Source organism: Micromys minutus, assembly GCF_963924665.1.
Source record: "Micromys minutus genome assembly, chromosome: 6".
NCBI classification, from domain to species: Eukaryota; Metazoa; Chordata; class Mammalia; order Rodentia; family Muridae; genus Micromys; species Micromys minutus.
This window is the reverse complement of record NC_137975.1, coordinates 52,304,571-52,318,329: the sequence shown is the minus strand read 5'-3', so window position 1 is coordinate 52,318,329 and position 13,759 is coordinate 52,304,571. Positions and strand designations below refer to the sequence as shown.

Below are 13,759 nucleotides of genomic sequence, written 5' to 3'. Positions count from 1 at the left end.
AAAGGTCTTTAGCTTCCTTTAGTAAGGATGTAGAAGAGTGATTTGGAACATGAGGGTCATGGCCATTTTGGAAAGTCAGACAAATCTTTTTACGGGAGTCACCTTAGACCATCGAAACCACAGATATTTACAATAATGTTTCATAACAGCAGCAAAATTACAAATATGAAGTAGCAACAGAAATAATTGTGGTTAGGGGTCACCACAACTTGAGGAACTATTAAAAGTTTGCAGCATTAGGAAGGTTTAGAAACACTGATGTAGGACCTGTGCCCTCTGAATTATTTTTTAACACTTCCTTTGTTTTTTAAGTTTTTATTTTAGCAGAACTGTTGGATGTTTTTAAACTTTTAAATTTATTTTTATCTTATGTGCTTTGGTGTTTTGCTCTTCCAGAGGACCTGAGTTCAGTTACCAACAACCACATGTTGGCTCACAACCATCTGTAATGGGATCTGACGCCCCCTTCTGGTGTGTCTGAAGACAGCTACAATGTACTCGCATACATAAAATAAAACTTTAAAAGTTTGTTTTATTCTCTTCCTCTTAATTTTTTGCAGTCAAGAATGGAGAAGGTGAAGAATGGAACCAATTTAGACTGGGCCACGGCAGAAACACTCGCTTTGGGCTCCTTACTTGCTCAAGGTACAGCATTTATCTTTAGCTTCACAGCTAACAGAAAAGGCTCTGAGCTCCATGCGATCTTCCGAGTTCAGTGGCCACTTGTCACTTTCATTGATTAGAGGGTTTCTATAGATTTTCAAATATAGAAAAGATACACATACATTTATTGCTTTTAATGCTACGTGTTTGTGAGTCTCAATGTGGGTATGTGCACATACTATTGTCTGAGTCTTCAGATCCCTCTGTAGCTGGAACTATAGGCAGCTGCAAGTCACCTTTTATGGGTGCTTGGAACTGAACTTGGAAGAGCAGCAAGTGCTCTTAACCACTGAGCCTTCTCTCTAGCATTGGGGAGGATATATTTTAATAAGGGGACTGACTCTACTATCCTAAGAGAAATTCTCAGAATGAGCAGTATAAGGTACCAAATAGCTGTGTGTGACAGTATATATTTTTTTAAGTTAAAAAAAAGATTTCTTCATCTATTTTGTATACAATGTTCTGCCTGCATGTATGCACACCAGATCTTATTACAGATGGTTCTGGGCCATCGTACAATTGCTGGGAATCTAACTCAGGACCTCTGGAAGAGCAGCCTCTGAGCCATCTCTCCAGCCCAACAGTACATATCTTTAACCAAGTTCCACAAGAGACTGAGCCAAGAGTTTAAGACCAGTGTGGACAGCATTGATAGATTCTTGTCTCCAAACAAAAAGGATCCTAGGGCTACATCTTGTTTTTGTGTTGGTTATCCACAGCAATCCTCTTCCCTGCTTGCTTGCTTCAGGTTTCAATGTTCGTCTGAGTGGCCAAGATGTTGGCCGTGGAACTTTTAGTCAGAGGCATGCCATGGTGGTTTGCCAGAACACTGATAACGCCTACATCCCTCTGAACCATATGGACCCTAACCAGAAGGGGTTTCTGGAGGTAAGATGTTTATATATCACATCTACATATTGATGTGCCAACCATTACCGTTAGTTTTGGGGTTGGAGTCTTATAGAGTCCAGGTTGCCTGCAGATTCCCCAGTAGCTGGAGATGACCGTGAATTCTGCTCTACTCTCTCTCCACTGCTCAAGTGCTGAGGATTACAGGCACGCGGCCCCACCTGGCAGGTAGATTCTTAAAGCAGCCGAATTCAGATGTCAGAAGTGTTGTGTTTGATCCTTTTTAAAATAGAGGAGTGCTGAGTCAGGAGGCCGTGGAGGTCTGTAAACTTGGAGGAAACAAATGAGAGCCATATCGGAGCTGGGATTGAAGGCTAGAGCAATTACTCTGGCTTGCCTATCTGTCATTAAGCCATATCACATAGATGTGAAGTCAACACTGCAGTTCATAAACAGTTAAGATTTGTTAAAGTCAGTCAAGGATGTGCCTAAGAAGCCAACATCTCTAGCCTGTTAAACAAAACAGAATGCAACAGAAACACTTCCTCCAGGTTGTCTTGCTCCCCGGGTACTTCTTTGGATTTTTAAGGTCTTAAGAGCAGTGTCTCTGCGTTCTTGTGTCTCCAACAATTACCTTAGTGAACAGCCCATGGTATTTATGGAAACAAACGATTCTTTTAAGGTCAATTTAGTAGTCTGTTGCCTTCTTTTCTATTGTAGGTTTTGGTTTGAGAATATAACCCGTGTATTTGTTGGGGCTGGAGAGAGAGCTCAGTCAGTCAGTACATGCTTCCTATGCAAGCATGAGTTCATTCCCGAGCACCCAGTAGAAAGCCAGACACGGCAGGCCCAGCACTAGGGAGGTAGAGACTCAAGGATCCAGGGCCTCACTTGTCAGCCAGTCTAGCTGAATCTGTGAGCCTCAGGTTCAGTGAGATAGTCTACCTTAAAAATTAAGGTGAGGGCTGATGGCTCAGTGGTTAAGAGCACTGACCACTCTTCAAATCTTCCTGAGTTCAAATCCCAGCAACCTCATGGTGGTTCACAACCATCTGTAATGGGATCCTATGCCCCCTACTGGTGTGTCTGAAGACAGAAACAGTGCACTCATATATAATAAATAAATATTTTAAAAAATTAAGGTGAAAGAAGATGCAGGTTTCAAGACTCTCCTCTCACTGGAGCTTGGTGAAAGCTGTATAAGGGGATGACTCCCTTTCTTTACTTTTTTAAAAAAATCTGTATTGGATCAAGAGAGACTTGTGAACCAGGGTAGAAGTGTTGAGTGTGTGTCCCCCTGGCCCTTACCTCAAATTAGGTTTTCTCTGATTTCTCTGTGATTTGATGTTTAGTACCAGTTTTGAGACATCAGAGAGCCATGGTGCAAACCTCAGCTCCTGCTTAATCATTGAAAGTGAGGTCCCCGGATAGCTCGGGCCGCAGAGTGAGACCCCGTTTCAAACAGAATTCTTTGTCAGACAAATACAGAATTCTTGTTTTAAAAATTGAGTGTATAAAAGGAGTGTTTTCCTCATCTTTAGCCCTTTGAAAGCAAACTGCCAACATGACATCCTTCAGTGTTGGCTTCAATAAAGACATTCCCCTCCACCCTCCACCCCCACACACCCGTGATACTTTCCCTCCACCCCACACACACTAGTGATACTTTCCCTCCACCCCCCACACACCAGTGATACTTTCCCTCCACCCCCCACACACCAGTGATACTTTCCCTCCACCCCCACACACCAGTGATACTTTCCCTCCACCCCCACACACCAGTGATACTTTCCCTCCACCTCTCACACACCAGTGATACTTTCCCTCCACCCCCCACACACCAGTGATACTTTCCCTCCACCCCTTACACACCAGTGATACTTTCCCTCCACCCCCCACACACCAGTGATACTTTCCCTCCACCCCCCACACACCAGTGATACTTTCCCCACCCTTCTCGTGCCCACGTTAGAATCTTGCTGCATTGATGGCTAACAGGGTGTTCCCGCCCTGCACTACTTACTCTTGAAGAACATCTTAAATGACCGGACTGCAGTGTCTTCTCTTTTCCTCCCTGTCCTAACTTCCCCAGCGCCATTGATACTGGGCGGCAGGTCTCCTTCTGCTGAGGAAGGACTGTGAGCGAGAGCCACGATCCCCTCCAGGCCCCCTCTTCCTCCGGAGAGGTTTGCGTCCCTGCAGAGCTTTTCTACAACACATCTCTGCACGTCTCTCTCCCTCGTTGTTAGGTTAGCAACAGCCCCCTGTCAGAAGAGGCCGTCTTGGGATTTGAATATGGAATGAGCATCGAAAGCCCAAAGTTGCTGCCCCTCTGGGAAGCTCAGTTTGGCGATTTCTTCAATGGAGCCCAGATCATCTTCGACACATTCATCTCTGGAGGTTGGTGTTGTGAGTGACCGGGTTGTGGCCGATTCCGGTCTCGTATCATAAGTGAATGGAAAGGGGCTACCTCTGGGGTTCTTGTGCCACAGTATCTCCAGAGAGTTTGGGGAATTACCTATGTGCCAGACATCCGCAGTCTGATGAGCTTCTGGGGAGCACATCCTAGCTGTTTTTCAGCATGTCACCTGCCCCTGTTTCTTGAGGAATGTGTCTGGCTGCAGGGAGCAGAGTTGGACCTGACAGCTCCTAGGCTATGTGGCTCCATACCTGTGCCCGGAGTGTGGAGTAGCATAATTAACCAGGACTCTGTGGTGACATGGTGACAATGGGTGGTACGGATTGATGATACCCTTGTAATCTGCCCAGAGAGAAGGAACCTAGATTTCTGACATGTTCATAAACTACTTTGTGTGAGTTCATGAATGTGCTGGTGTACATGCATGTGTAGGTTTACGTGTGTGTGTGTGTGTGTGTGTGTGTATGTGTGTGTGTGTGCAAGTGTATGTGCATATGTATGTGTTGGTAGGTGCAAATGGATGTCAGACGTAAACCTCAGGTGTTATTTTTCAGGAGCTGTCTACTTTTTCATTTCTAGTGTTGGTTTTTTTTTTTTAAAACAGGGTTCTTTGTGTAGCCCTGGATGTCCTGGAACTCTGTAGACCAGGCTGGCCTCAAACTCAAAGAGATCCCCTTGCTTCTGCTTCCAGAGTGCTGGGATTAAAGGTGTGTGCCACCACTACTTGCTCCTCCTTGGTTTTTTGGGATAAGTTCTAACCCACCCTGGGACTCACCGGTTAGGCTAAGGTAGCTAGCCGGCCAGCAAGCCCTAGGGAGCCACCTGTCTGCTTCCCTGGCTTCTCAGGATTACAGTGTGCACCAAGTCTGGCTTTGTATGTGAGTTCTGGGGATAGAGCTCAAGTCCTTGTACCTACACATCAAGTATTTTACAAACTGAGCTGTCTCTTTTGCCCCCAGAGACTATTCTCAAGTGTCTACTCTTCTCCATTTGAAGATGATGACCAATGTCTGTTGTGCTGTGAACATGGCAGGAGCTGCTTGTCTTTGCCCAGTTATTCAATAGTGAATATGTTGTCTGAAATCCTAGGACATTTACCATTGAGTCTTCTAGTCACTTAAGCCCAAAGCATTGGAATGTCACAGACCCACACATTCAAGTGGGTATTTCCATTTAAGCCTAGAAGAACAGCACTAGAAGATGCATGTAACAGAAGCAGTTGGGAGGCTCAGAAACCACACTAGCATTTTGTTCCATCCCCCCAAGCCCTGTCCATATATGCTCCTGTTTCATAGAGAAACCCCATCTTGTGCTTCCCTAGGAGAGGCCAAGTGGCTCCTGCAGAGCGGCCTTGTCATCCTCCTTCCACATGGCTATGACGGGGCTGGGCCTGACCACTCATCCTGTCGGATAGAGCGCTTCTTGCAGGTATGTTTGTGGGATGCCTCTGGATTCTAAACAAAGTTTTCCTATTTCCTAGGCGCTTTGCTCTTTCATAGACTACCTCCTGTAGCAACCTCGTGCACTTTATCCATAAGATGCTATAGCTAAGTAAAACCAACTCAATACAATGTGAATTCTCCTTGGAGGTGCAATGCCTCAGCCTTCATAGTGTCACAGTATCAAAAAGATAAAGTGGCAAAGAAAATAGATCCTAGAGTCAGGCATGGTTGTGTATGCCTGTGATTTAAGCTCTCAGAAAGCTAAGGAGGGATGATTTTCTTCAGCTTTCGAGTAGGTGGGAGGTATTTAGGAAGATAGAGTCTGAAAAAAGGGAGGGGGATAGGAAAGCAGGTTGAGGAGATAGCTTAGTAAAATGCTGGCTGTTCTACATTTAAAAGTCATGCGTGTAATAGCGATGTCAGTGAGGTAGGACACAGGAGGACCCCTGGGGCTTACTGCTAGCCATGCACACAATACATACACAGACTCTCTCTTCCCCCCTCACACACACACACACACACACACACACACACACACACACACACCACACACATGCACACGACACACACATATGTTCACCCACTTGAACACACATTTACAGGTACAGAAGAGTTTTATGCTGGAGGTGTAGCTCAGTGACAGAGTACTTACCTAGTATGTGAGTGACCATCATTCTGTTCCTAGCTCCACCTACATGATTGGGGTGGTAGAGAGAAGGGGGTGCAGTAGGAGGAATACCATTGTTGGGGATGTAGAGACAGGTGCATCCCTAGAAGTCACTGGCCAGTCAGCCTAGCCCAGTCAGTGAAATCTAGGTTCATCCAGAGATCCTATTTCAAAAAATAAAGTGGAAAACGATTGAGGAAGTCACCCAACACACACACACACACACACACACACACAGACACATAAACAGACACACACACAGAGAAAGGGGGTGGGGAGAGAATGCAATAAGAACATCACAAGAGTGAGCTAGATAGGTAGGAAGTTGTGATCAGAAAGGAGAATGCACGAAGTGGAGCTTCTGGAGACAATCCTGTTGGTTATACCAAGGATTTTATCTTGTGTCACAGTCTGGCTGTGCTTTCTCAAAAGCCCATTCAGTAAATTACACCCCTAACCTAAAACCAGGCGAGAGAATTAGGTGAGGCCTATGGTAAGCTATGTAGTCCTAACGGTGGGGCTCGTAGGGTTGGGAATGTCTTTAGTAAAGGTCTCGCTAGCTGCTTACTAGCCTTGCCCACCCTGAAGGACATGTGAGGAGTCAGGGAAAGGACCCTGGCCAGACACCAAGTTTACTGAACAATATTGGACTTCCCAGCCCCATAAATGGGAGAGATACATTTATGTTGTTCCTAAGTAACCTGGACTTAGGAATGGTTGAGTACATTTAATTCTAACACTCAGGAGGTAGAGGCAGGAGGATTAGAGGGGTTCAGAGCTATCCTCAGCCACATAGTAAGTCTGAGGCCAGCTGGGCTGCTGGGCTTTTCTGGCACCACAGGTATTGAGTTGGGACATAGCTGTAAGAAGACCAAAGACTGATGGATATGGCCTTGTAATTCTCACTGTTCTGGGGCCAGAAGCTGACGGCCTCTGGAGACTTAACTCTTCCTTATTGTCTTGTGCTAATAAGCGCTGGCTTCTTACTCTGCATCTCTGTTGCTTAACTCTTGCTGGCCAGGCAGTGGAAAGTGAGTGACTCTGTGTGCGTGTGTGTGTGCGTGTGTGTGTGTGTGTGTGTGTGTGTGTGTGTGTGTGTGCGCTCGCGCAACACTGGGGACCACTGTATTCTCTGTATGTACACTGCACACAGGCACCACTGTATACCACTGTATTCTCTGTATATACACTGCATACTGGGCACCACTATATACACACTGTATTCTCTGTATATACACTGCACACTGGGGACCACTGTATTCTCTGTATATACACTGCACACTGGAAACCACTGTATTCTCTGTGTATACACTGCACACTGGGCACCACTGTATTCTCTGTGTATACACTGCACACTGGGCACCACTGTATTCTCTGTGTATACACTGCACTCAGAGGAAACTAAAACTCAGAACAAACATGCTGAATAATGATAACTGTAAACTTGGCCCAGAGGAAGAAGAAAGGATAGGAGCATAACATGCAAAGGACAGAGAATCCCTCCCTCTCTGCCTCTCTCCCTCTCTGCCTCTCTCCCTCCCTTCCTTCCCTTCTTTTGAGACAGGTTTTCAGGTGGCTGGAACTCAGTGTTTGTTGAGGATAACCTGGAACATCTGATTCTTTTGCCTCTACATCCCATACCCATGTGTGGGTGCTGGCTGCTCAAGAGAAAGTCTCCAGGATATGTTTTTAAAAAGTCTCTCCCAGATGTCTTTTTCAAATAGCCTTGTCTAGAAGTAGCTATGTTAGAAATGGTTAGATGGTGACAACCCTCTGTCTCTTCTGTGGTTAATACTTTATGGGTCAAGGAAAATGCCTGTTAGTATTTTTCTGTTACATAATGAAGAGAAATATCACCATTAACTGAGAATGCATGTGCTTCTCTTCGGCCAGTGTGATTGTTTGGACTAAATTAGATGATCTCAGCATGCCTGTGCTCTCTTCCCATCCATCTAGATGTGTGATAGTAAAGAAGAAGGTGTGGACAGCGACACTGTGAACATGTTTGTGGTACACCCGACTACCCCCGCTCAGTATTTCCACTTGCTTAGAAGACAGATGATCCGGAACTTCAGAAAGCCTCTCATTGTTGCATCTCCCAAAATGTTACTCAGGTACCCTGTAAGTAGAAAGAGCCCCTTCAGAATGTTACTCAGGTACCCTGTAAGTAGAAAGAGCCCCTTCAGAATGTTACTCTGGTACCCTGTAAGTAGAAAGAGCTCACTCATGGGGTTTCTTCCTTTGTTTTGTATTCTGTTTTCTCTGTGTCCTGTATTTAGCCTATTTTAGTTTTATTTGTGCTCTGTGCTGTGTGTGTATGTGCACTGTATGTGTGCACACTATGTGTGTGCATGTGCCCTCATAGTCAGGAAGAAGTGTCAGATCCCCTGGAGCTGGACTTAAAGGTGGTTGTGAGCCGGGCGTTGTGGGTTCTGGGACTTGAGCTCTGGCTCTCTGGAAGAGCAGCCAGTGCTCCTGATCCCTGACCCATCTCTCAGTCCCAAGCAGCTATTTTGTGACTTTTTCTGTAGTTCTTTCCATCAATAGTCTCAGGATTCCTGAGACATCACATGAAATTCAAGAAGTCATACAATCTCTTTAAGAAAAGTGTGTGTGTGTATGTTGTTTTTGTTGTTTTTCTCTGAAAGTGCTCTTGTGATATAACAATTTTGAAATAAAAGTCTCAAAGAAGCCAAGTCAAAATGTAAAATTATCACAATGGTCAGCTTCTTCTGGCTACAGAAGCAGAGGCAGGGGCATCTCTGTTGCTTAAAGACAAGCCTAGTCTACATAGCAAGTTCTAGGTCATCCTGAGCTATGTAGTGAGACTCTGTCTTAGATAAAAACACAGAAGAAAACAAAACTGCGTTATTGTACAAGCTCTTATCTTTTAAGAAATACACAGAACAGGATCTTGGAGAACATGGTATAGATATGTATCCTTATGTGCAGTTCCATGCCAGAATTCTGGAGCTGCTCTTAGAAGACCTGCTTGGGGCTATGGCATAGCTGCTCTCCATTCATTGATATGCATTTGGCCATTTTTCTCCCTTAGGCAGCTGTGTCAACTCTTGAAGAAATGGCGCCAGGAACAGCATTCAAACCTGTCATTGGTGATTCGTCAGTAGACCCAAAAAAGTAATTTGTTATCTCTCTGTTTCCTGCTTCCAGGTTTTATTAACTGAACAAAATTCTTCCATCATATAAGCTTTCTTTTGTGCATGTATGTGTATGTGTGTGCATATGAGTGCCCTTGAGTGTGTGTGTGTGTGTGTGTGTGTGTGTGAGCACCTGTGTGTGTATGCACATGGGGGGGACTGAATACACTCACCAGCTAGGGAAGTATTATACTGCTGAGGTACAGCTCAGCCCCTCTCCTTATAGGCATGCGTTAAGGGGTGTGTATGAAAGAGCAGACTTTGGGAACAGATGTCATGGAAGGTGAGCTGCCTGGCTCAGCAGACGAGTCCACCAGCAAAGCCCTAAGCAGCTTTATCAGCAACACTAGTCCTCCTTCTTCTGATGCAGTTCTTAGGGATGCTTCTCTCCACATCATTGCCTGCTTTGTCCCCAACAGTGTCAAAACCCTCATATTCTGCTCCGGCAAACATTTCTATGCCCTGCTGAAGCAGAGAGAGTCTTTGGGGGCTAAGAAGCATGCGTCTGCCATCATTCGACTGGAGGAGCTCTGCCCTTTCCCGCTGGATTCATTACAACAAGAGATGGGCAAATACAAACATGTTCAAGGTAAAGGCGTGCTGAGGTTAGGGCCCTCTGCTTTACAGATACCCGGAACTGTAGAGTGCAGGGAGGGGGATGTGAAAGATACTAGAATATCAAAGCTCATGGGCTCTGAGGACATGTTGTGGACTACCACTGGGGCCAGGTTTCTCATGGGGGTCCCACCCAGTGTTCCCACTATCATCTAAACATTCCTTGAATTTGTTGGTCATATGATGCTACCATCATATGTGATAATTGCAATATGATTTTACTTTTGGTACTTGGAAAATTTGGTATCTGTAGGCATCTTGTGGAAACTAAGGGATTACAGAGCTACATGTAAATGTAGGCTTGATTAGATGAAACGTTTTTAGCTGTGTCATCAAAAGATGGGCTTAGTCAGCACGAAAACCTTGCATTGTAAAAATCATTGCAGGGGCTGGAGAGATGGCTCAGTGGCTATGGATACTGGCTGTCCTTTCAAAGTATCCAGCTCAATCCCCAAGACCTGTTAATAACTATCTGAAACTGTCGTTTCAAAGGATCTGACACCCTCCTTTGGGTTCTAAGGGTACCAGGTGCATATGTGCTTAATAGATATACACGCAGGTAAAACATCCATACACAAAAATACATTTAAAATACAAGCGAAAAACAATTCCTCCAGAACAGTCAAACAAACGAGCAAAGTGATAGCAAGTGCTCACTAGGATTCAAAGCAACCTCACTCACCACTCCTGAGGTTGCAAATGATTGCAACCACTCTGCAAGCTGGTTTCTTTCCATGCAAAAACCCAAGTTGCCATGTAACCCAGAATTCCTCCTGCTGGTTTACCCAGAAAATGATAACAGAGTCACAGAAAAACATTCATCCAAGTGCTTTTAGCAGCTTTAATTATTTTTTTTTTTTAAAGCAGCTTCGTTTGTAATTGTCTCAAGCTGGGAAAAAGCAAACTGTTCTCCACCTAGGGGATGAATAAACACAGTTCCCCTGTAGCAAGAATCATGTGTAATATCATACTTGTCAATAAAACAGGAGATACTGTGTGGTATCAATCTGCAGGGCTTCAAGGATGCTAAAAGCAAGCAGGCTAGCACTGAACCCCAGGAATGAGCTGTTGCTATCCACAACCTGGATACATCACAAATGTATTTTGGTAACTCGTGCAAGAACCAAAACTTCATGAGTCCATTTATGCGGCATTTTGGTAATGGTGAAACAGCACAGATAGAGAAAAGACTGACTGTTGCTAATGTGTGGGCTGGGGCGGGTCCTGGCTACAATCAGGACGAGGAGCCGTGGGGCTTCGAAGAACTGTTTTGCATTGTGATCGTTCTTGTGAACACGTATTTATGTACTTGCCAGAAAAAAAGAAAAAGGGGGCAGGGAGAGAGAGAGAGAGAGAGAGAGAGAGAGAGAGAGAAGAGAGAGAGAGAGAGAGAGAGAGAGAGAGAGAGAGAGAGAGAACACAGCAGGGGTTAGAGAGATGGCTCAGGAATTGAGATGCTTTCCAGTATCTGCACCCGGTGTCTCAAGCAACCTATACCTCCAACTCTAAGGGATCCAGTGTCTTCTTCTGGCCTCCTTGGACACCCGCACACATGACATATGTTTATATAGACATACATACTATACATAAAATTTTAAACATGCTAACATGTTGGAAAAGCATATATCTAAATGAGGTTGGAAGTTTATCTCTTAACCATCCATCCAGCTGTTCTTCTGAACATTCTTGATATGGAAGTTTATTTGAGTCAAACAATCCCTTTCAACCCCCACGGCTCCTCATCCTGATTGTCTGGAGTCTTCCCGGTCCCACACATTAGCAACAATCAATCTTTTGGCTGATTGAAAGTTAAAGTAAATTTCTTCTTTTTGTAGATGTTGTCTGGAGTCAGGAGGAGCCTCAGAACATGGGTCCATGGTCTTTTGTTTCTCCAAGGTTTGAAAAACAACTGGCTTGTAAGGTGAGTGCCTACTCTTAGGGTCATTCTCTCTCTCTCTCTCTCTCTCTCTCTCTCTCTCTCTCTCTCTCTCTCTCCTCTTCTCTCTCTCTCTCTCTCTTTCACACACACACACACACACACACACACACACACACACACACACACACACCACCCCTGTCTCTCATTTATCTTGGAGTAACAGCATGTGGATTACTTTGCCAGACTGCTCATTTGTTTAAAGACAAAGTGAAATAAAATCTACTTTAGGGTGGCCATGGTGATGCATACCTATATTGGGAGGTTGGATTCCCTCCTGTTGATGAGTTTGAGACCAGCTCAGGGCACATAGTCAGATCTGATGACATGCAAGAGGAAGAGGGAGTAAAAAAATATCTAGCTTTAGGTTATTCTGTTGGAGGAAAATGTTGAGTTTGTGAAACTATTTTTAAATTTTAGAATATTTGCATAGACTTTCTAGCCTGAGAATCCTTAAAAAAAATCAAACTCTAAAAGTGCTCCAAGACCTAAGACTTTTAAGGACTGAAATGATAATTTCAAAGTTTCAGATTTGGGAGAATTTCAGATTTTAGATTAAGGATATTCAACCTATAATATTAGGCTAAAACATGTTTGCATTCCAAAAGACAAACAAAATTAAACAACCCTATGAACCTTGCATGTTTTTACTTTCCCTATTGCTCACTCATGGTGTCTGGCACAAGTACTAGAGAAAGATGCTGACGAATGGTTTTGGCTTGTTTTACACCTTGGTACCAACACCGTTAACACTGATTTTTAACATGATTACAGCACTGTCAGCCTATGTGCCTATACAATGCTGTTAGACTATATGTCTTTATTTTCCTCAGGGAAGGAGAAACAACAAGAATAGTGGTACCTCTGTGCATTGTTTTATTTCATGTGCACTAGAATGTAGTTCATTCATTGTGTGAGTTTGCTAGGCTCAAATCATTTTCACATGTAAATATTTCTAATTAAAAAACGAGCTAAGACCAAAACATAGTTTTGTTTTTCCCACCTTATTATGCCTGAACTCAGTGGTAGATTATTCCTCCTACTCTGTTCTGAAATTCAATATTTCTTCTTCGCTTGAACAAGAACAGGGAATATGTATACCTTCTTAGTAGAACTGAGCAGAACTCTAGTGCACTTAAATGTCACTTGATTTCTTCACTCCAACGACAGCTCCGTCTCGTAAGCCGACCCCCTCTGCCAGCGCCTGCAGTGGGAATTGGCACCGTGCACCAGCAGCAGCATGAAGACATCCTCTCCAAGACCTTCACTTCCTAACGTGCTCGGAGAACGCAGGATTGCCTTCTACGCAACGTGCCAACGGAAGAAAGCTTGCTCCTTCCCTCCCTCTCCTTTCCTTTAGCTTAGTGTGGAAGTTTGTGTGCCTCTGAAATTCTGGACTGAATTGGACAACTGAATCTGGAGTACATGGGCTACCCAGGGGAACTGATTTTATAAGCACATGAAACAGGCAGTAGATTTCGCGCTTTGTGGGACAATAGTGTTTTTCATGCTTTGGTTAGATATGAGTTTAACTGGCAGAGGAGGTCATTAGGCAGTCGGATTCTGACTCCACTGTCACTGACCGTAAACGAGTAGAGAACGTTCTTTGGCCAGAATGTGGGGCTGTGAAGAGGTGGCCCCAACACTACCTCTTAAACGGTTTCATACGCATAACTTGCCATATTTCCCCCCCTTTTAAAGTCAGCAATAATTTTGTTTTAAATGTCATCTTAGAGCTGCTCTACAAAAATGTTCCAACAGATACCACTAAAACTGGACCATTCTGGATTCTTTCAGGTTTTATCCATGATCCTTAAAAGTAAATGCTGTTATGTACAAATTCCTGACTGTCTGATCTAGCTCTGCACCATTACAGAGCTTCCTGTAGTCCAGGCTGCCTTGTGCTCACTGGATAGCTGAGGATGACCTTGAACTTCTGATCTCACTTCTACCTCCTGAGTGCTGGAAATGCAGACTTGTGCAGCCATGCCCAATTCATGCTGGCGATGA

General features: G+C 44.3%; 1 protein-coding gene across 1 annotated transcript in view; it reads left to right on the top strand.

The window, feature by feature from the left end:
• The window catches only part of DHTKD1 (dehydrogenase E1 and transketolase domain containing 1), a gene marked incomplete at its 5' end in the record, with an annotated part of 37,271 nt that extends 23,799 nt beyond the window's left edge, over positions 1–13,472 (top strand). Inside the window, 9 exons of the mRNA XM_080917823.1 lie at positions 561–645; positions 1,412–1,551; positions 3,762–3,912; positions 5,253–5,359; positions 7,997–8,161; positions 9,096–9,178; positions 9,618–9,787; positions 11,649–11,734; positions 12,920–13,472. Of these exons, the coding sequence (XP_080773949.1) occupies positions 561–645; positions 1,412–1,551; positions 3,762–3,912; positions 5,253–5,359; positions 7,997–8,161; positions 9,096–9,178; positions 9,618–9,787; positions 11,649–11,734; positions 12,920–13,024 (1,092 nt within the window). The 3' untranslated portion in view covers positions 13,025–13,472. The remainder of the gene's footprint in view (positions 1–560; positions 646–1,411; positions 1,552–3,761; positions 3,913–5,252; positions 5,360–7,996; positions 8,162–9,095; positions 9,179–9,617; positions 9,788–11,648; positions 11,735–12,919) is intronic.
• Between the last annotated feature and the right edge of the window lie 287 nt (positions 13,473–13,759).